A 22501-nucleotide genomic window follows, 5' to 3' on the forward strand; every position below is an offset into this window, starting at 1 on the left:
GAGCCTTATAAAGCCTCAGCAGCACATCCCTGCTTTTATGTTCTAGTCGTCTCGAAATAAATGCCAACATTGCATTTGCCTTCCTAACTACCGACTGAAACTGCAAGTTAACCTTAAGAGAATCCTGGACCAGGACTCCCAAGTCCCTTTGCACTCCAGATTTCTGAATTCTCTCCCCATTTAGAAAATAGTCTATGCCTCTATTCTCCCTACCAAAGTGCATGACCTCACATTTCCCCACGTTGTATTCCATCTGCCGCTTCTTTGCCCATTCTCCTAACCTGTCCAAATCCTTCTGCAGCCTCTCTGCCTCCTCAATACTACCTGTCCCTCCACCTATCTTTGTGTCATCTGAAAACTTAGCCAGAATGCCCTCAGTTCCTTCATCTAGATCATTAATGTATAAAGTGAAAAGTTGTGGTCCCAACACTGACCCCTGCAGAACTCCACTAGTCACCGGCCGCCATCCTGAGAAGGACACCCTTATCCCCACTCTCTGCTTCCTGCCAGACAGCCAATCTTCTATCCATGCTAGTACCTTACCTCTAACACCATGGGCTCTTATCTTACTGAGCAGCCTCCTGTGCGGCACCTTGTCAAAGGCCTTCTGTAAGTCCAAGTAGATAACATTCATTGGCTTTCCTTTGTCTAACCTACTCGTTACTTCCTCAAAGAATTCTAACAGATTTGTCAGGCATGACTTCCCCTTGATGAAACCATGCTGACTTTGTCCTATTTTACAATGCACTTCCAAGTATTCTGAAATCTCATCCTTAATAATGGACTCTAAAATCTTACCAACAACCGAGGTCAGGCTAATCGGCCTGTAATTTCCCGTCTTTTGCCTCACTCTCTTCTTAAACAGTGGGGTTACATTAGCGATTTTCCAGTCTTCTGGGACCCTCCCTGACGCCAGTGATTCCTGAAAGATCACCACTAACACCTCCACTATCTCTTCAGCTATCTCCTTCAGAACTCTGGGGTGTAATCCATCTGTTCCAGATGATTTATCCACCTTCAAACTTTTCAGTTTTCCTAGCACCTGCTCCTTGGTAAAGGCCACCATACTCACCTCTGCCCCCCAACTCTCTTGAACTTTGGGGATGTTACTCGTGAAGACTGACGCAAAGTACCTATTCAGTTCCTCCGCCATTTCTTTGTTCCCCACTACTACTTCTCCAGCGTATTTTCCAGCGGCCCAATGTCCACTTTTGCCTCTCTCTAACCCTTTATATATCTAAAAAAAACTCTTGCAATCTTCTTTTATATTACTGGCTAGTTTATCCTCATATTTAATCTTCTCCTTCCTTATTTCTTTTTTAGTTGTCCTCTGTTGGTCTTTCTAGGCTTCACAATCCCCTGGTTTCCCACTGCTCTTCGCCACATTGTATGCTCATAATGTGATTATAATTATTAGAATTGCTTTTCAGCCTGTTGCTTCTGCAAGTGATTTAATATTCTTCTTTGAAACCAAATATTGACCTTTCTCTGTCACCAATGGGAATGATGAAGTTACAATATCCTCCCTCCACTGAGCTCTCAGCAATTTTATTTCCCAGTTCTTATTTTTTGTGTTGATTTGCAATTCCAGATTTGCTTCTTAAATATACAGTATTTGTAGGACCTTGTATATCAAATGCACTTGATAAAATTCATTCCTTTCAGATAACAACAAACATGCAATGTGACAAACGACCAATTTGTTTTTGTATGCGTGTGATGTTGATTGAGGGAATGTTGGCCAGGACATCAGGAGAACTTGCTGCTTTTTGCTCAAAAGTACATGTTATCTATAATAAGAGTGAGTATGAGAATTTAGAGATTGCTCCTATGTTTGAATTAAACATTATTTCTTGAAACAAGTTTCAAATTTGTACCTCATTAACATTAATCAAGATTGGAATAAATTTGTAACCATGAACAAAATATTTTACCAGAAAACCTGAAGTTGCTATTTGTTTCATTACGCTTCACTTTGAAGCAATTAGTTAAAACTTGTAATAAGATAACACTAAATCTTGCAGTACCATATATTAATTCTGTTGCCCAGGCAGGCTGATCTCATGATATGAACATAAGAATGCAAAAAAAAGCCCATCAAACTTGGTTCTTCAACAGAGCATGTACAATCCACATATTGTGGACTCAAACCAACCAATTTCATCTCGAGGAAAGGTCATGTAAAACTAGCAACTTTGAAAACCAAGTAAAACCCGACAGCCAACATTAGGAGGTTGATAACATGGCAACCTAACAGTACCAATGTTTTCCAGTGTGTCTTACCTCACTTGCATACATTTCAGCTTCTCTGGGCACATCACTCATTGGGATGTGTGAATTGCCTATTTGTCAGGCACCAGCAGATAGTGAAGGGAAACTAATTTAATGAAAATAGTTAAAGTAGACAATATTGTAGAAGTGGAGCATATTAATAACATTCTAGAAAGCTGCACACTTTCCACTCTACCTCTTCTCAGATGTTTGAAGTTCCGCCTGCAATAGATCTTAATGAATGCTGTCTCATCAGTTCCCCATTTGTCTTCTCCTGCAGCGAACAATGCCTGAAATGAAAGAAAAATATTAAGTGGATACCAGAAAGGTAAATTCATGTAAAAGTCATAATATCTTATCATAAAAGTCTTAATTTTATTTTTTGTTAATAAAGCTTATTTAAATCCTAAACTATCAGCATGGCTCAATCAGTAATACTCCTTTTCCTGAATCAGCAGGTTGCTGGTTCAAACACCACTCCAAGAAATGAACACACTCAAAGCTAATACCTTCATGCAGTACTAAAGGACTCTGGCACTGTTGTTGATTTTTTAAAAAATATCATTTCCATGATGTGGGCATCACTGGCTAGGCCAACATTTATTGCCCATCCTTAACTGCCCTTGAGAAGGTGGTGGTGAGCTGCCTTCTTGAACTGCTGCAGTCCCTGTGGTGTAGGTGCACCCTCAGTGCTGTTAGGGAGGGAGTTCCAGGATTTTGACCCAGAGACAGTAAAGGATCGGTGATATAGTTCCAAGTCAGGATGGCGTGTGGCTTGGAGGGGAACTTCCAGGTGATGGTGTTCCCATGTGTCTGTTGCCTTTGTCCTTCTAGGTGGTAGTGGGTTTGGAAGGTACTGCCTAAGGAGCATTGGTGAGTTTCTGCAATGCATCTTGTAGATGGTACACACTGCTGCCACTGTGCATCAGTGATAGGCAGAGTGAATGTTTGTGGAAGGCATGCCAATCAAGTGGGCTGCTTTGTCCTGGATGGTGTCAAGCTTCTTGAGTGTTGTTGGAGCTGCACTCATCCATACAAGTGGAAAACATTCCATCATACTCCTGATTTGTGCCTTGTATATGGTGGACAGGCTTTGGCGAGTCAGGAGGTGAGTTACTCACCACAGGATTCCTAGTCTCTGACCTTCTGTTGACATTTTCAGAAGAACCCAAAACATCTTGGGTCACTAGTCAAAAATAAGCAAGGAATTCTACTGGTGTCCTGGTCAACATCCTCCCTCAAGCAGCATTACCATTGGATTTGGAAAAACTCTCACCTCTGAATTGGGAGGTTCTGGCTTTAAGTCCCATGCCTGAGGCTTGCATACAAAAATCTAGGCTGACACTCTAAGTCAGTGCAGAGTGAGTGCTGCACTGTTTAAGGCTTTTGGGTGAGACATCAAGCTGAGACCTGATCTGTCAGATGGACATAAAAAGATCCAATGGCACTATTTTGAAGAGCAGAGGGGATAACTTTGGTGCCCTAGAATCATAGAGCGGTCACAGGACAGAAGAAGGCCATTTGACCCATCGAGTCTGTGGTCGTCCTCTGAAGGAGGAATTCACCTACTGCCATTCCCCTGTCTTTTCTCCGTAGCCCTGGAAAATTTTCCTTTTCAGGTACTGATCCAATTCGCTTTTGAAAACCTCAATTGACCCTGCATCCACCACACTCTCAGGCAGTGCATCCCAAATCCTAACCACTCGCAGTGTGAACAAGCATTTCCTCATTGCATATTTTGCCAATTAACTGAAATCAGTGCTCTTTTAGTTCTTGATTCCTCCACCAATGGGAACAGTTTCTCTCTATCTACTCAGTGGCCAGTGTGACAATGTTAAAAAGGCAGGTCCCTTTAAGAGTAAACCAGAACAAGCTTCAGAATGAAATAAAAACAGAAAATGCTGGTAAAACTCAGCAAGACTGGCAGCATCTGTGGAGAGAGAAACAGAGTTAATGTTTTGAGTCCATATGACTCTTCTTCAGAGTTAAAAAGCTTCAGAGTGAATTGAAAGCAGGTGATGCCAAGGTACTCAGGAACTAGGTTTTTCCTTAGTAAAGGGGACTTTTGCTTCTGCACAGGGAAAGGATCCAGGAGGGAAGAGAGGCAATTGGTATCTGTACTGAACCGTAGTTTAACAATAAAACAGTTGTGATTCACAGAATGTCTTCTGCTGCCTGATTCGGTAAATGGATATCCACCTATTAAACAAGTGCCTTGCAATTTCCACTCTCACTTCCTTCAGTATCCATGGACGTATTTCAACCGGTCCTGGTGTCATATTAACTTTAAGAACAGAAAGCCTCTACAATGCCTCCTCCTTATCAATTCTAAGCCCTTCAAGTGTCTGAACTACCTCCTCTTTCCCCATGGCCTGGGTAAAGACAAGGGATTCATTCAATATCTCAGCCATGGCCCGTGCCTCCATGCATAAATCCCCTTTTTGGTCTTTAATCAGCCCCACTCCTCTTATTATCACTCTTTTAATATTTACATGTAAATATAAATGTAAGCTGCCAGTCTCTACACATACTCTCCCTTTGGTTCCCTTATCTGTTTTTCCAAGAATAGCAACATTAGTAATTACTAAACAAAGGACTCCGTAACCTGCCAAATAGTATTATGAATAGTTCATTGTGGCCATTAAATTTTGTGGCCTACATATTTATTCTTGAAAATTGAGAAGTTTGCTGACTGAAGACTCCAGTTGCCATGAATGGGGTTGGTTCTTGAATATCACATAATGCCCTAAATCACTATGAAAATTGAGGTTTAGGACACCATACTTACTTTAGCATCTTGATTTGCAAGGCCTTCGTTGACATCCCAACCTTCATCTCGGTTTCCCTAAAAAAGGAGCATAACTATTTGAGTGGAACCTTACTGCATAAAATCAAAGCAATTATTCAAGAATCTAATCACAATGTTCAAAATACAGTTATTAAAATCTGTTAAAGTGCCAGATTTTTTTAACTGAATTTCGTTCTCCCTCCATTTTTGCTCATTCTCTCTTAATGGCACAGATTCATGCATGGCAGTAGCCCTCCAGGTAGCCATTGTTCACATCGGAATTTAGTTAATGACCAGGAGTAGCTTACTGAACTGTAATGGCATCACAAGCCTGTACCTGTGCTTTTTGACATCCATGCACACACTGTTAGCAAACAGGAATAGTAGACTTGACTGATTTCTTCCTCCTCCATACAAAAACATTGAAGTCAATTATAGAGCTTTACTATTGCCTTGGTGTGACTGGCTAACTTACTACAACCTAGGCATTTAGCCAAGGACCATCTGGCCTCCAAAGCCTATTATTGCATCAGATAGTTGGAGGGAGGAATTTAAAGTCTTAATTTTTTTTAATTATGAAAGAATTCTCTCAAAGTACAGTATTTTCTTGAAACTCAGAGATAGCTGTTCACCTTTAGGCATAACGAGGTCACAAAACTCAAACCACACTGACCTTCAACAGGGACAGCAAAAGTTCTTTGAAGTCACCAGAGTTCTCAGACTTGAGATCCTCCTTTAAACTCAAAGCATTCTCTGTAGGAGAAAAATGACAAATAATATTTATTCACTCACTCACAGAAAAGTTTTTTTTAATGTGGTATTCTGAAATTAGCTTTGGAAATATAAAAATAGAAATGCAAAATAAGTGTTTGGATTTATTTCACTTCAGTAAAGTATCACACCAAGCAGTAACATCTACGTGTATAAAGCAAATCTGCACAAACACAATACATACAAATATGCATTAAAAATTCAAGCAATATACATCCTTCTTCCCCACAGGAATAGCTCTTACGCTGGCACCTGATGTTCAGCAGTGGTGTGATGGAATGTTGACTCTAGAATTCTAGTTTTAAGGCCTCAATTAGCTCTGCTCTCAAATTCAACCATTTTAATTCCCTCAACATCCATGCCTGAAGCCCAGTGCTACACAGAATATACAGCACAGAAACAGGCCATTCGGCCCAACCAACCCATGTCAGAGTTTATGTTCCACTTTAACTACCAGCATAACCCTCCATTTCCTCCCCTCCACATATGCTTCTCTTTGCTACCCTTAAATGTACTTATTCCAGTTAGCCTCAGCCACTCCCAGCGATAGCAAGTTCCACAATTTCACCACTTACTGAGTAAAGTTTCTTCTGAATTTCCTACTCAAATTCTTGGATATCTATCTTATATTGATGGCCTTTAGTTTTGCTCTTCTCCATAAGTGTAAACAATCTCTGTGTCTATTCTATCCAAATATATCATAATTTTTGAAGGCCTCTCTTAGGTCACCCCTCAGCCTTCTCTTTTCAAGAGGAAAAAAATGCTGCTCATTTTTTCCTGATCAGTATATCCTCACGTTCCTGGTGAGGAAGGAGTGTAGTATGCAACTGAAAGCTGTGAGGTATATTGTACGTATGAGATTGGAAAGGAGACAAACTATAATAACAGCTTCCATTAAAAATATTGGTTAATTTTGGAAAACTCCAGCCAGTTAATATCACAAGATAAAATGATAAGGAGACAGCATTTGACCAAGAGTTAGTCAAAGTTAGCGACTCCATGAAGTACAAGGAGGGTTTATAGTTTTTTTTCAGTTGGCGGATTTACATAATACTATGGAATGTCAATTATATGATTATATATACAGTTGGATTGATTGATTATCTTGAACAGAGAGAGAGACTGATGGGGCACTGGGTATTGGTTAGGGAGAAGACAGACATTTGCAATGCTGCATTCTGTAAATAAATCTATTACTAAGTAAAAGATTGGTATCTGCTTTCCTACTTCACTAACGGGCTTCAGAATGAATTAACATAACGGCAAAGGATGGCTGCCTAAAGGTGATGATTGAAAATTAAGAAATTTCTTTTCAGAAATAAGTTTGCAATCTTGAATTCTTTTCAACTAATCTTCACAAAAGCAAGTGTAAACTGTCAGGCTATGAATATCCACCAGTGCTTTCTGAATCCGAACCTTATGGACAATGGAATAAGTAAGCGGATGTGTGGACATGGTTTAAGTCCTCACCAAAGAGACAACATTGGCAATGTGGCTTCCTAACAGAAATAAAAATCAGTAGCAAAATTTTTTTGTGAGCTGGATGTTGAATATTGATAAAGGTTTGGATCTTTTATTAAGTTTCATGGATGAAATTTACATAGATGTTCTATTAGATGCCTACGAGGCATGGTCAGACTTTGATAGGTTTCAAAAGACGGACAGTCGTTCCATAGAGGAATACATCATATCTTTAACAGATTGTACAGAATACTGCAGAAATTCAATTACAAGATTCCTTATTCAGTGGTTGCATTAAATTACTGGATTGTGTTAAGGTGTCACATATGGTTAGGCCCCTGGTCTTAACCAGCATTCGGTTCTCAGAAAAATACATCCTTTTGGATCGCATGCCTGCTGCTTTAAAAAAATCCTGGGAAAGCCACTATTTACAGCATCCTTAATGGCACAAATGGTGTCCATGGTATCATAAGGGATGAAGGACTCAATGATTATGGCCTTGAGATCATTCAGATATGGCGCACCTGCCTCAAAACAACAAAACTGTTACGGGCAGAGGGAATGAGGATGGTAACACTTTACACTGCAGATGACAGGATTTGAGTAGCAATAACAGGATTGGAGTAGCAATAATCAATGAATGAACCAAGAAGATGCATGGTGATGCCAAGGTACTCAGGAACTAGGTTTGCCATTGGATATTATATAGATAATTTTTTCTCTGTGGGATAATGTACATTTGACAAAAAGTATGACTCAGAAAAGGTTAAGGAATGCCTTTGCTAGTGTAAAAGAGATGATAGAAAGAAAAGAAATATCCAAGGCAAAGTATTCTCTCTTCCTATAATGAAAGCAAAATACTGTGGATGCTGGAGATCTGATATATAACAAAAAAAGTGCTTCCGAACTCAGAAGTGTCATATTGGTCTCGAAACCTTGACTCTTGTTCCTCTCTCCCCAGATGCTGCCAGGCCTGCTGAGTTTTTCCAGCACTTTTTGTTGTTATTTCATTCATTGCTCCTAATTCATTTTCCAGAATCATTCAAACACCTCCTCTTTCCTCCTGATCACATACTCAGCTTTTGCCAAATCTTTGCACTGCATTTCGTGTTTATTTCAAAAAGTACACAGCACCAGGAAAGAAAGGCTTCCTGCTAGCTTCCTCTAAATCCACAACTGTGTGCCATAGTTAGCATGAGTGGAAGCCTTGCATACCAAGAGGAAAATGTGCTACAATGCATCTCTACAATACACACCAGCTAGCAGTAACACTGCCACTTTTTCCAAGCATGTACAGTCAATTCTTATAACCTGAATTGGTTTTATCAAATCAGTTCCAAAATTGTGCAGCTGACTCACATTAGGAGGAACTGGATTGAGAACTTAAAGCGGCCAAATTCATTTAACCAATAATCTTAATAATAGAAAGTGACATTGATTCTGTTAGAGATAATTTCACATACAAGTCTCAAAGATTAAAATTTTGGTTTACTGATACATGTATGGAGTATGATATTGTAATAGGCTCCTGCTGACAAACGGTCATTGGAAGGACAAAAATGAAATAGTGAAGCTATGGGCAGATCTGAATAAGGTAAGAAAAAAAAAAGACAAACACACAGCAACTGGCAAAGGTGGGTGGCAGGAGGAAAAGAGTTCAATATTGAGGCAGGCACTTTCAATACCAAAAGCAAGCTCAGTTATGATGACAGATCCCTTCAATATTTTAGGCATTACAAAGTAAATATATTACCTGATTGGTAGGCTTCAGCAAGTTCCTGAATTTGTTTGTTAGTCCGTGTTACAAGAATTTCTACTAGGATATGCTCATCAGTTCCAATGCCCTATTAAACCATACAGAATTCAAAGTATGTACACCTTGATGTTAATCAAACTTAAAAGCAGATAATGACAACACCATCCAAAAACGATTACACAAGAAAGTGCAGATACCTTCGACCTTTTATCTAAATGTTATGATACTTCTTGCCAAAATACATACATATTTTTGCAGTACACAGTCATTAACTGCACAGTACTGTGCAGTACACAGTACACTGTTAGCCCTTCGATAAGGTTCATTATTACCTGCATAAGACCATTACCTGTAAATAAAGAAAATGCAAGAGTTATTTTAGACTTGCACTCCCACGGGCTATGACTCACACCAAGATAAGGTTCTACACACAGTAACTCTCTACTATCTCAACCAAGGGCTGGATTTTCCCACCGGGTGGTGGATGGGGGGGGCAGTGAGACAGACATCGAGGCTGTTTCCGGGTCTTGAACCCACCCCCAGGAGGGGAACAGTCACTCATTGGGATTTTCATGGGGGCTTCCCCTTAATTGCCACAGAACCAGATTCTCTGCTCAATTAAAGGCAATGGATGGGCTTTTGAAACTGAAGGCTAAGTCAGTGGCCTTCTAGCTCTACAGGAGCAGCAGGCTGAAATGGAAGGTAAGTGATGGAAAGGACACTTCAGCATTGAGGCTCCCTCTCGCCATTTAAAAAAAAATTTTTAATTAAAATACATTCAGCAGCCAGGCCACCATGGTCAGGTCCCTCTGCAGGCCTGCTTGTGGCTGCTCTTACACCCAAGCAGGCAGGGGGTAGGAATGCTGACCTGCTGCTGGGTGCCCTCCTCCTAAACTGGTCCCCGCCAATGCAGGAATCTGGAGGCTAACTGGAAAATTCCAATCTTTCAGTGGACTTTATAAGGCTTTTAATGAGCCTGATCCAGTAACCATGCTGCAAAAATGGCCCAGAAGCAGGTTGAAGCCAGGGAATTGGCATGCCAGGCAGCAGAGCTAAATTTCAGCCCCGCCTACCTTCAATTTCATTCCAAAAATCCAGCCCCAACTGGTGGCAGTCCTTAAAAAGATGAGCTTAGATACCAAGTGCTAGCAGACTACTTGACCTTAAGGTGTCAGATTTATCAGTTGTCCATACATGTGCACCACCGCAGGAAGGGTTCTAATTTGCTGTAAATCGCACAGATTTTGTGAAAATAGGGAGGCTGAAGAGCTTGATAGCTTCTTTCAATTCCTTACTTTTGTTCTTACATACTTAATTACTTGGCCTAGAAATTCGAGAACACCCTTTACGGGCACTCCCGCTGAAGTAGGGTATTTACCCTGCATAATAACGAACAGATCTATGGAGCCCTGAATACACGGCTTCAGGTCTCATTCGAATAAGAACAGAGTTGCGGGAGGATCCAAAGCAGAGGAGGTGAGAAAGAGCAGGCTGCTGTAAACGCTGCAATGACCCACAGGTAAGTGATGACCTTAATAGGGATAGGGCATGAAGAAGCATTCGGGGACTGCAGGTGGCACAGGGACTAGAAGCAGTGATTTTACCAGTGGGTGGGGTGGGGGGGGGGGGGCGGTGAGGAGGGAGGTGGCGGGGGTGGGGTGGGGGGGGGGGGGGGGCGCGCGGTGAAGGAGGGAGGTGGTGGGGGGCGGGGGGGGGGGGGGGCGGTGGCGATCTAACATAGGACCACATCTTATCTTGCCCTGGGGATCTCAAGCAGGCATTTAGCCCTGCATTTACATAATGCAAAAGACCTGCTTCGAGCATTGGTAAAGGATGCCTTTTGTTTGTCCTTGCCCAATACAGTGGGTGATGCAGTCCTGGTTGACAGGCCTGCCATATTTTTGGAGCTTGACAGGCCCTACATTTTAGGCCACGGAGTTTTATTTACAAAAGCAAGACCAGAACAAAAATGGATAGCTGTGACTTACCTTCATTGCATATGTTAGTTCTTTTGCATCAAATTTTCCAGGAGCTAGCATTAGCCCTTCAATCGCAGATTCAAAGTTCCCTCCAAGCTCCGATTTCAGTTCCTCAATTAGGCTCTGTCGCAATTTAGTGACACGTTATTCAACAAAGCAGTTTTATATTTAATCAGTAAAAGATGTACATTGGGGTCAATAAAGTAGGGAATGCTACACAAAAGCTTGTTTTGAGCTGCTTCCGACTTAGTGTGATCAAGCATAGAGTGGAGAAGCAAAGCATCAAATTGAATATACTTCAAAATGATTACCTCAGAATTTATGGTGATATCATTATGGTATATCTGGTTACAACTATCAACATCCTATCCTTGCAATCCTGGGGGTGTGAGACCTATTGCCTTATTCTCCCTTCAGTATACCTTACGTTTAAATCTACAATCTGTTAATAAACTGTTCTAAGCCTTGGTGTCATATTCGACCCAGAAACGAGCTTCCAAACGCATAGCTATACCATCATTAAAATCATTTGCTTCCATCGCCATAACATACCCCAATTCTCTCACTGCCTAAGCTGACCTGCTACTGAAACCCTCTTCCATGCCTTTGGGCTTGACTATTTCAATGCATTCCTGGCTGGCTTCCCACATTCTAGCTTCCGTAAACTTGAGGCCATCCAAAACTCTGCTATTCATGTCCTATACAAGCCCCATTCATTCATCAACCCCTGTGTTTGCTGGCCTATACCGGCTCTCAACTAAGTAATGTCTCTACCTTAAAATTCTCATCCTCGTTTTCAAATCCTTCCAAGGCTTCACCCCTTTCCCAACCTAAATTTGATAATATATTAAGTATACAATTGTTCCCACCCAATAGCACACCAGACTTCAGCTGCTTTTGCACTGATTAATGAAAGTAGCTTAAAAGTATTTTTATGCTGTCCTTACAATGAAACACAATAACTGTTTGTTTAACTTACAAAGAACTCCTTATGCTAAAGAAGAGATGAAACAGAGAGTGCATTATACTATTTAAACTAATGTCTATTGTTGTTCCTCTCCATTAGCAGGGTAGCAATTCCAAAAATATATAGGGTATAATAGCATATGTTCTACCAACAGTAGTTTCCAAATCTGAAGCGTTTCACCCATCTATTAGGCAAAGTTCTCTTCATTTTTTTGTTTATACTTGATGGGAAAATGGCTAAATTGATTTTTCTGCTGACATACTTGAATTCTTTCAAGTGTATGATAGCTGCGTATCATATTGAGGGCTAAGCTAAATATTAAGATATGTTCATTACCTGATCATAGCTTGATCTAAATGCTTTAATGATTTGTTGTCGTTCAAAATTGGTTCGACTTGCCACAATATCAATAATGGCATCTTCATTAGTTCCTGATGAATTAACAAGGAAATTAGCATATAGTTGAAAATATCAATTGGGTAACTGACTTACAAATACAATATTGCAGCGATAGAAGAAGAGTCTAATTGAACTTGAAATGTTAACTCCATTTCTCTCTCCACAGATGCTGTTAGGTGTGCTGAGCTTATCCAGAGTTTTCTGTTTTTACTTCAGATCTCCAGCATCCATAGTATTTTGCTTCTATTACAGCAATAGACTTACAATTGGAGACCCAAGTTTGACTCCCAACCTTCAACATCATACACACTTGGTCTCTCTGAAAAGGTTATGTTTGCTATTCGCAGCAACTCATCTTCCGGCTCTTCTAGGTGTCCTCACCTCTTCTGCTCAGTAAGCTTTCCAAAGAAAGCATCTAGTGGGATAATTACTGACTGAACTATTCTCTCCTTGTGTATGGGATAGATAGAAAATGGAAGGAGAAAATAAGTTAGCTGCATGCATGAACTGTAATTTGTTTCCAAGATATGCAAAGGACTATGTTTTCATTGAGGCTCTTTTCTCTAGAAAAAGACAAAGCTAAGGGATGTCCTAATAGATTTAGACTCTGAGGCTTCCCAAGTCTAAAAACACATGAGGCAGACAAAGTATACACTTACTGTTCCATAGTTCACATTTCCTGGAACAGGTCACTAGCCTGAACTAGAGGCTACTGCTTGAGGGGAGCCACTCTGCATCAAGCATGGCCAATCAGTAGATTCTCCCACTCTCACTGTCTGCCGTAGGCGTATTGGAAGGATTTGCAGGTTGAAAATCAACTTGTTTGGCAGCATTATGAACACAGCTTGCATGGCCATCAAGTCCTGTGATGGACTTCATCCCCGAAATGTAGTCATTGTTGTAATGTAGGAAATAACAGCCAATCCAAACACAGCAACTTTTCACAATGTATAATGGCCAGGTCATCTTTTTTTTTAAATTGTCATGTTGGTCGAGGGACAAATATTGGTCAGGGCACTCATTCTTCAAAAACTGGGGGAAGACAAGGCCTCGTTTTAATGTACTTTCTGAAAGATGGTGCCTCCAACAGTGTAGTACTCCCTCAGTAGTTCACAGTAGTTCAAGAGGTGAGAGTGCTACCAACCAGGACACAGCTGACACAATAAAGGCAAGTATTACATGGAATCTTACGAAGTATGTCAAACAACTTATAGTACTTTTATGAGTTTACTCTGGATGAAATCCACAAATTAGCACATTTGTTTGATTTTCAGACTGGGAACTTGAGTAAACTGCTAACAGCATCAATTCATGGTGGAAGCAGTAACATGAGAGTAGAGTTTTTATTTGCACACTTGAAAGTGACGGGATTAATGAGGGAATTATAATTTTTGAACAGTGTGTTTTGTCCCAGAGATCGTGGTACAGCAAAATGTAGGGTGGTGCTTCAATTTACAAGCAATGGAGAATAAAAATACACATCATACAACCAAAAATTAACTTTAAAAAAAAGTTGAACATTTACATACTTTTGCAAAACACAGCATTTTAAATTAAGCTGCAGGTAGGGGAAACATTTAGTTTGCACATCCACAATTCTCCATTGTAGTTAAAATCTTGCAAAGTACCACAAACAAAATATAGTGCTTAGTGCAGGTGTTGACTGAAATGTTATATCTCTTCTGGTACACTAAGAAGTTTTACATCATATGTGCCAATCTAGAATACTAAAAAAAAATGACCGACAGTTAAAAAAAAAACACCAAAAGTAGTCCTGAATATCGGCCCAATGTGTTAGCAATATTGAAAGTACTGTTGGGTAAGGGACTATTAACCTAAGCAGCAAGGATATCCAACATGTACTCACAAAAGTGCAGTTTGCAGTGATGGTGGATATGGGAATTACTGAAGCAGGATGTGAATGCTACACCCAGGAGATTTATTTCCTATTGGACATACAGGACCGTGGAACATTCTGATTCTTGACATTTCATTTGATGTATTGTCTGAAATTCTTAAAAGCCTGCTTTCCTTGTCTGTCAAGCAAAACACTACTTCTTCTGGGGTTACAGGTATTTTAAAGATTAAAATCCACCTGTAACCAAGGCTATCAAAAACGATGTTATGTTAATGCTTTTCCTTCTCAAATTTACATGCAACCAATTAATGGGAGAAGGCACATTTGGTTATTGGCTTCGACAGGCTCTGGCCTTGCCCTCCATCCAATCTGCTTTGTTGACAATGCCAAATTTCCTTCCAAGAAGAATTTATTTTTTGGTGAAATATCTACAAGCTGATGACACACAGGAGTTGATATTCTGAAAGCTGGTATTCATGTTTAGTATGCTTCAACTCCTTTGGTTTTAACCACATTAAATTTTTATTTAACCCATTTCCAATCATCTCTAATGATTATCTCACTTTAGAAAGTTGGCACAATTTTAACATTTTACTCTGGAGTTAAAGATCCTCTGTAGAAGGGGTTTCCTACTCTACCCATTGTGCACAGTAGGATGATCTGAATCGTACCAAATTGAGAACAGGAAAATTCTTACTAGTGGATCAAGAACAAAAAAACAGTAAAATCTGGGAAATAAGGATACTGGTCTGAACTGGTCTTGTATACCTTAAAATGGAACATCAGTAAAAACTCAGAAATAACTCTTCAGCTCTGAGGAAGTCTCACGGATTCGAAACGTTAACTCTATTTCTATCTCCACAGATGCTGTCAGACCTGCTGAGTTTTTCCAACATTTTCTGCTTTTTTATTTCTGGGAAATAAGAGTACTGGTCCAAACTTTTCCCTATCTCTATTGCCTTTATAATGTGTTTTGCCACTTTAAAAGTGGTGTTTCTATTTTCTTGACATATTCAGTTTTAGCAGTTCTATTTCTCCCTCATTCACAGAAGAGGGTTGATCAGAACTCCTCCAGCCTATTGCCATTGAGCAGTGCTAGCAGAGTTTGCAAGTCAAAGAAAGGCATCACACGTGCATGTGGCCTGTGGACATCCATAATAGCTTGTCTGCCTTTAGCAACCAGAAACACAGACACCTGGCTGCCATGGGGAAGGGATTAGGAAGGGGCATAGACCCACCCCACTCACACCCCTGTGATCCAATGCAGTTGCCTCTCCTCAATCATGCAATTTAACAGGAAAAATTATTAATAACTTCAGTTACCTAGTCCTTTCATAGCATTGCGAAGATTTTCTGCATCATGATGAACATTAAAGTTAGGGCTTGGTCTGACAGTGCCTCTTGTCTACACAAGTGGGAGAAAAGAACATAGTTATAATATTTTATCAGTCAATTCATTTTTAGAAATTTAAAATGTTTCAGGTGGAACAATTTTAAGAGTTAAAATCTAACAAAGAACCATTTTTTATAGATTGCACAAGGATTATGCATTTTTCTAGGGCTTGTGTTTCATAGATTGTTACAGTGCAGAATTTTTCTCTCCAGTCTTTTGCTCCCATATTTATACCACAGGATCCAAAAACAGACTAAGAGCCTTAAAATTGAAATTTGTCTCTTTATTCATCACTATATACAAGTTAGCATGCCCAAGTTAGTAATTCACTCCCAAACCTTGGGTATGTCACTCAACAGAGAATACATGGGAAACTTACCAAACTCTTCTGCCACATCAGAAGACAGAAGGTAACAAAGCCATCCAATGTACAGGCTAAGACTATTCGGTCTGATCTATTTAGGCTTGTACATCACGTCCCTGAGGACACGATCCATTTTGGACCCCAGATAAAGCGAAAGATGTCTCAGGTGATCGCCATCGCGCAGGAGTGTGGAATGGGCCAGACATGTGCCACGTACAGCAACAGCAAGAGTGCCTCACACCTGATGACCCGGTTCTTACCTCCAATGGAGAGGGACCGTCGCTCCCACATGCCCAGTTTTCTTTGCACCATAGACACTTTTCTAACAGTACAAGCCTCTCGATAAGGGGGTGGGGGGGGGGGGGCAGGGGGGGAAACGTGCCCAACATCGCCCTCATCCGGATGGCCACCTTTGTGTGTGGCTGCAAGTGTCACTACGCGCTGAGATTCTACCTGTCCCCGGTGTTGCAAAGGATGGGTCTGGCCACGCTGCCGCGGAACGCTTCAAGTACCACCTGTCCCTTGTGGAAAAATTTATGCAGAGAAACACGTTTGACCACAAGTCCATCAGGCAGTGGTCGGCACGCAACGTCCTAGAGGCCCTGTGGGAAAAGGAGATGGTGGATCCTGTCTGATGGTTCCCCGAGCAGACTGTCAAAGTCATTTGGCAGAATGCCTCATCACCAGAACTTTCCAACAAGCACCCAGATGTAGCTTGGCTGGTGGTGAGAGGGCCCTCCCCGTCAGATCCTTCCTGCACGCCAGGAGTCTCACCCCCTCTGCACGTTGCCCTCAATGTGGCTGTGGTGGGGACGAGACCATTATTCACCTCCTTGTGGATTGTGCCTTTGCAAAGAAGGTCTGGAGAGAGATACAGTGGTTTATGTCGAGGTTTATCCTGAGCAGTGCTGTGACACAGGACTCTGTGCTCTATGGGCTGTTCCCAGGGACACACACCGAGACAAACATCAACTGCAGCTGGAGGATCATCAACTCGGTGGAAGACGCTCTTTGGTCTGCCCCAAACTTGTTGGTCTTCCAGTGCAAAGAGTTGTCTCCCACCGAGTGTTGCAGACTGGCACATTCCAAGGTCCAGGACTACGTGCTGAGGTACACACAAAAGCTTGAGGCAGTTGCTGCAAAGGCACAATAGAGAAAGATTGCTGTCTAAGACCTTTCAGCCATGCTGCACCCAGGGGCTGGGAATTGTATAGACCCCTCGGGCTGTATGACTCACATTAAATGTATGCAGTGAATACTAAATATTTCATAATTGTATTGAAGCACCTCAGAGTACAGCATGACTTATGTCGATAACTTTAATACCAATGCACTGTCTGACTGTAATGACCTTATTGAAAAGTATGTAATGTTCATTGGTTGTATTGAAGCACCTCATGATCAATGTGGGAAACTTGAATATGATCGCACTTTTTGTGAGGGCTGTTTAGAAATGTTTTGTAATGTTCTTCCAGATATTTTATGAATAAAGTATATTTTTCCAAAAAAAATCATCTGGCCTTATATCTTCTTATGGCTCAGTTCCCAATTTTGTTTGACAAAGCTCCTGAGACTTACGTTGAATGTTTTACTTTGTTAAAAGATTCCCTATAAATGCAAGTTGTTGATGTAGGACAAATACACTGCTTGCATCACCAGAGGCTCCAAGAGATTGGGTCATTTTCAACACACAAATACAGGCTAAGAGGGGATAAGAGTGCAGTTCTTTAAATAAAGGAAGAATTCGTTTCTGTCTAATCGGGTAGATTATTTAGATAAACAACTATAATGGATCTGATATTCTTGTATGGCCCTCGGATGACAAACAACGAAAGACGCGGAGAGTAGCATTTATGTAGCACCTTAGCATTTTTTAAACAACCGTACCATGGTCTTACATTAGTGATGTACCAAAATTACATATGATTATATTAATGTGAAGGCAACAGTATGTGATATAACCGGCTAATGGAACTATTTACAAAATATTTGGAAACTGGGTATGACAGAATCAACAACTGCTCAGTAAAGGGAGTTATCCCGATTAATATCAGAGACACAATTTTCTTGATAAAAAATTATAGCCATTCACCCAGCGTGAGAATTAATCGTTTTTGCTTCTTTTTTACGCAAAAAGTTCCTGTTTCGGTACCAGGCGGGAAGGAAAAAATGAAAAGGGTAAAGTGGTATTATGGCTTACTTCCCAGTTTGTGACCAAACTTTATCGCGCCCAGAAACCCATGTAATTTATCACAGGTATTTCTGAAGCTGCAAATTCAGATCGCCGCTTATCACAGTAGCGGTGTTAACAATTGGTTGTCGCTGCTCCTGGGGGCGTTTTAGTCCCATTAGCTTTTAGCATCACCAACAGCAAATCTGCAAACTATAAATTTAGCATTATTGTAATATTTCCCAACTTGAACATGTCGATGGCTACCTTATTTTCATGTCCAACACAATCCATCTGGTATAAATCGTGAGACTGGATGATTTGTCATTTGTGATATAATATTTCCCTTCACAAGATAAATAGTTTGATTGATAAGAGAAACAGAAATTGGGACAGCTGGAACAAACCTCGGGCCCGAAAGTCGTTTTTCCGAGCATCCATTTAAGTAATCTGAGCACTTTATAACTCAACAGAATTTATATACTCAGCAGAATTTATTAAGTGCCCGAGAAACATAGCATATTCACCGTACTATTTACTTACATAGAGCACGCCCTTAGCAGCCATTCTCTCTGAACTGGATGAATTATGATATTTTTGGATGTCCTGAATCCGGAGAGCCTAACTTTTTGCTTTACCTAACTGAGTAAGGGACACTGTCTCGCAGTTCGATTTGAGGATGGTGTCTTTCAAGAAAAGCTATTGAACAGACATAGGTGTGCCCGCGCTACCCAACTTGTAGAGGCAGGTTTTGCGAAAGAGGCGTTCCAGCGGCCACCAGTCCTGATTGGCAGTATCTTATTCGCAATCGTCATACTACACTCCCTCTTTCTATAGTCTCTTTCTCACCGGGCTTCCAGGTATTGGTTCATATTCCGTCCGGAAGTCTTGACAAAACGAAAACAAAAATACCTGGAAAAACTCAGCAGGTCTGACAGCATCTGCGGAGAGGAACGCAGTTAAAGTTTCGAGTCCGTATGACTCTTCAACAGAACTAAGGAAAAATAGAAAAGAGGTGAAAGAGTCATACCGACTCGAAACGTTAACTGCGTTCCTCTCCGCAGATGTTGTCAGACCTGCTGAGTTTTTCCAGGTATTTTTATTTTTGTTTTGGATTTACAGCATCCGCAGTTTTTTGCTTTTATCTTAGTCTTGACAAAACACTGTGAAAGTGCAACCAAAAAGTGCAGAAGCCCGCTAAGAGATGAAGATTCAATCACTTATATGGTGAGCAGCAAATTCCATAATTTCATTGCTGGCAGGAGTCGCTACAGCCTCTCCTTGCAACTGGAGTATAGCCTTCTTGCCCGATCGAGTGTTAAATACCTCCTAGCGGTTGTTGCATGGTACAAGGGCAGAAGTTTGAGAGGTTGTTTGATTTTCTGTTTGGGGTGAAATTAGAGATCTTAGTTTTTTTTTAAAGTACAAACGAAACTCATCATTTGTCTTTGCTGAGGCTCCAGCCATACATGTACATGTCAATTACTAGTTGCCACACTCATGATGAATTCTCCCGTCGCTTTGACGGACTAACATACGAATTAGGAGCAGGAGTAGGACATTCAGCCCCTTGAACCTGCTCTGCCATTCAGTAAGATCATGGTTGAACTGATTGCAACTTCAACTCCACATCCCCACTTACCCCCAATAACCTTTTGACCCTTGCTTATCAACAATCTACCTCTGTCTTTAAAAATTCAAAGACACTGTCTCCACTCTCTTGAGGAAGAGAGTTCCAAAGACTCTCAATCCTCTGAGAGAAAGAAATTCTCCTCATTCCTGTTGTAGATGGGTGATCCCAAGTTCTAGATTCTCCCAGAGGAAAATCCTCTCCATATCCACCCTGACAAGAATGCTCAGGATCTTACATATTTCAATCCAAGTCGCCTCCTACTCTTCTAAACTCCAGTGGATACAAGCCTAACCTGTCCAACCTTTCTCGTAAGACAACCCTCCCATTCCAGGTATTAGTCTGGTAAGCCTTCTCTGAACTGCTTCCAACACATTTACATCCTTCCTTAAATAAGGACCCCAGTACCAGTACACAGTACTCCAGAGGTGGTCTCACCAATGCTCTGTATAACTGAAGCATAACCTCTCTACTTATAAATTAAATTCCCCTCGCAATAAATGATAACATTCTATTAGCTTTCCTAATTACTTGCTGCACCTGCACACTAACCTTTTGAGATTCATGCACTAGGACACCCAGATCCCTCTGCATCTCAGAGCCATGCAGTCTCTCACCATTTAGATAATATGCTTCTTTTTTTATTCTTCCTGCCAAAATAGACAATTTCATGCTTGCCCACGTTATACTCCATTTGCTAGGTCTTTACCCACTCACTTAACCTCTCTATATTCCTTTGTAGCCTCCTTATATCCTCTTTGCATCTTACTATCCTACCTATCTTTCTGTCATCAGCAAAGTTAGTACTTCGGTCCCTTCATCCAAGTCATTTATATTAATTGTAAAAAGTTGAGGCCCCAGCACTGAACCCTGTGGCACCCCACTCATTACATCTAGTCAACCAGAATAAGACCCATTTATGCCTACCCTCTGTTTCCTGTTAGCTAACCAATCTTCTATCTATGCTGATATGTTACCCCCCCTACAAAATGAGCTTCTATTTTTTTGCAATAACCGTTGATGTGGCACCTTATCAAATGTCTTCTGGAAATCTAAGTGCAGTAAATCCACCAGTTAGCCTTTATCCACAGCATATGTTACTTTGTCAAAGAGTTCCAATAACTTGATTAAACATGATATCCCTTTTACATGATATCCCTCCGTCGCATCTGTTCCGATGATGCTACCTTCAAAAACAGTTCCTCTGACATGTCCTCCTTCTTCCTTAACCGAGGTTTTCCACCCAAGGTCGTTGACAGGGCCCTGAACCGTGTCCGGCCTATCTCCCGCACATCTGCCCTCACGCCTTCTCCTCCCTCCCAGAAACATGATAGGGTCCCCCTTGTCCTCACTTATCACCCCACCAGCCTCCGCATTCAAAGGATCATCCTCAGCCATTTCCGCCAACTCCAGCATGATGCCACTACCAAACGCATCTTCCCCTCACCCCCACTGTCGGCATTCCGTAGGGATCATTCCCTCCGGGACACCCTGGTCCACTCCTCCATCACCCCCTACTCCCCAACCCCCACCTATGGCACCACCCCATGCCCACGCAAAAGATGTAACACCTGTCCCTTCACTTCCTCTCTCCTCACTGTCCAAGGGCCCAAACACTCCTTTCAAGTGAAGCAACATTTCACTTGCATTTCCCCCAACTTAGTCTACTGCATTCATCGCTCCCAATGTGGTTTCCTCTACATTGGAGAGACCAAACATAAACGAGGCGACCGCTTTGCAGAACACCTGTGGTCTGTCCGCAAGAATGACCCAAACCTCCCTGTCGCTTGTCATTTCAACACTCCACCCTGCTCTCTTGCCCACATGTCTGTCCTTGGCTTGCTGCATTGTTCCAGTGAAGCCCAACGCAAACTGGAGGAACAACAACTCATCTTCCGACTAGGCACTTTACAGCCTTCCGGACTGAATATTGAATTCAACAACTTTAGGTCTTGACCTCCCTCCTCCATCCCCACCCCCTTTCTGTTTCTTCCCCCTTCCTTTTGTTTTTTTTCCAATAAATTTTATAGATTTTCTTTTTCCCACCTATTTCCATTATTTTTAAATATTTTTAAATCTTTTATGCTCCCCCCACCCCCACTAGAACTATACCTTGAGTGCCCTACCATCCATTCTTAATTAGCACATTCGTTTAGATAATATCACCAACTTCGACACCTATGTGATCTTTTGTTCTGCTGTCTGTGACATCTTTTGATGATCTGCTTCTATCACTGCTTTGGCCTACAACCACACGACACCACTCCACTTCTCTCCCGCTACCCAACACCGCCCCCCCCCCCACCCCACCACCTTAAACCAGCTTATATTTCACCCCTCTCCTTATATTCACTCAGTTCTGTGGAAGAGTCATGAGGACTCAAAACGTCAACTCTTTTCTTCTCCGCCGATGCTGCCAGACCTGCTGAGTTTTTCCAGGTAATTCTGTTTTTGTTTTGGATTTCCAGCATCCGCAGTTTTTTGTTTTTATAGCCTCTTAAATGTCTGCCATTGCATCTTTATTGGCCTATCCCTTAGCCTAATTTGCCAGTTAACACTAGCTAGGTGTGCTTTCATGCCCTCACAATTGCTCTTAATATAGTTTAAAATACCAGTTTTGGACCCATTCTTTTCTCCCTTGAACATGAATGTAAAATTCAATCATATTATGATCGCTGCTACCTAGGGGTGCCT

General features: G+C 41.3%; 1 protein-coding gene across 1 annotated transcript in view; it reads right to left on the bottom strand.

Annotated features, from left to right (window-relative positions):
• Positions 1 to 18925, bottom strand: part of LOC121270860 (annexin A4-like) — a 40741-nt gene extending 21816 nt beyond the window's left edge. The window contains exons 1-8 of the mRNA XM_041176403.1: positions 18721 to 18925; positions 15574 to 15655; positions 12330 to 12424; positions 11036 to 11149; positions 9045 to 9135; positions 5733 to 5812; positions 5060 to 5116; positions 2468 to 2561 (exon numbers count right to left, since the gene is read on the bottom strand). Of these exons, the coding sequence (XP_041032337.1) occupies positions 2468 to 2561; positions 5060 to 5116; positions 5733 to 5812; positions 9045 to 9135; positions 11036 to 11149; positions 12330 to 12424; positions 15574 to 15655; positions 18721 to 18744 (637 nt within the window). The 5' untranslated portion in view covers positions 18745 to 18925. The remainder of the gene's footprint in view (positions 1 to 2467; positions 2562 to 5059; positions 5117 to 5732; positions 5813 to 9044; positions 9136 to 11035; positions 11150 to 12329; positions 12425 to 15573; positions 15656 to 18720) is intronic.
• Between the last annotated feature and the right edge of the window lie 3576 nt (positions 18926 to 22501).

The sequence above is a fragment of the Carcharodon carcharias genome, chromosome 28, assembly GCF_017639515.1.
Source record: "Carcharodon carcharias isolate sCarCar2 chromosome 28, sCarCar2.pri, whole genome shotgun sequence".
Lineage (NCBI taxonomy): Eukaryota > Metazoa > Chordata > Chondrichthyes > Lamniformes > Lamnidae > Carcharodon > Carcharodon carcharias.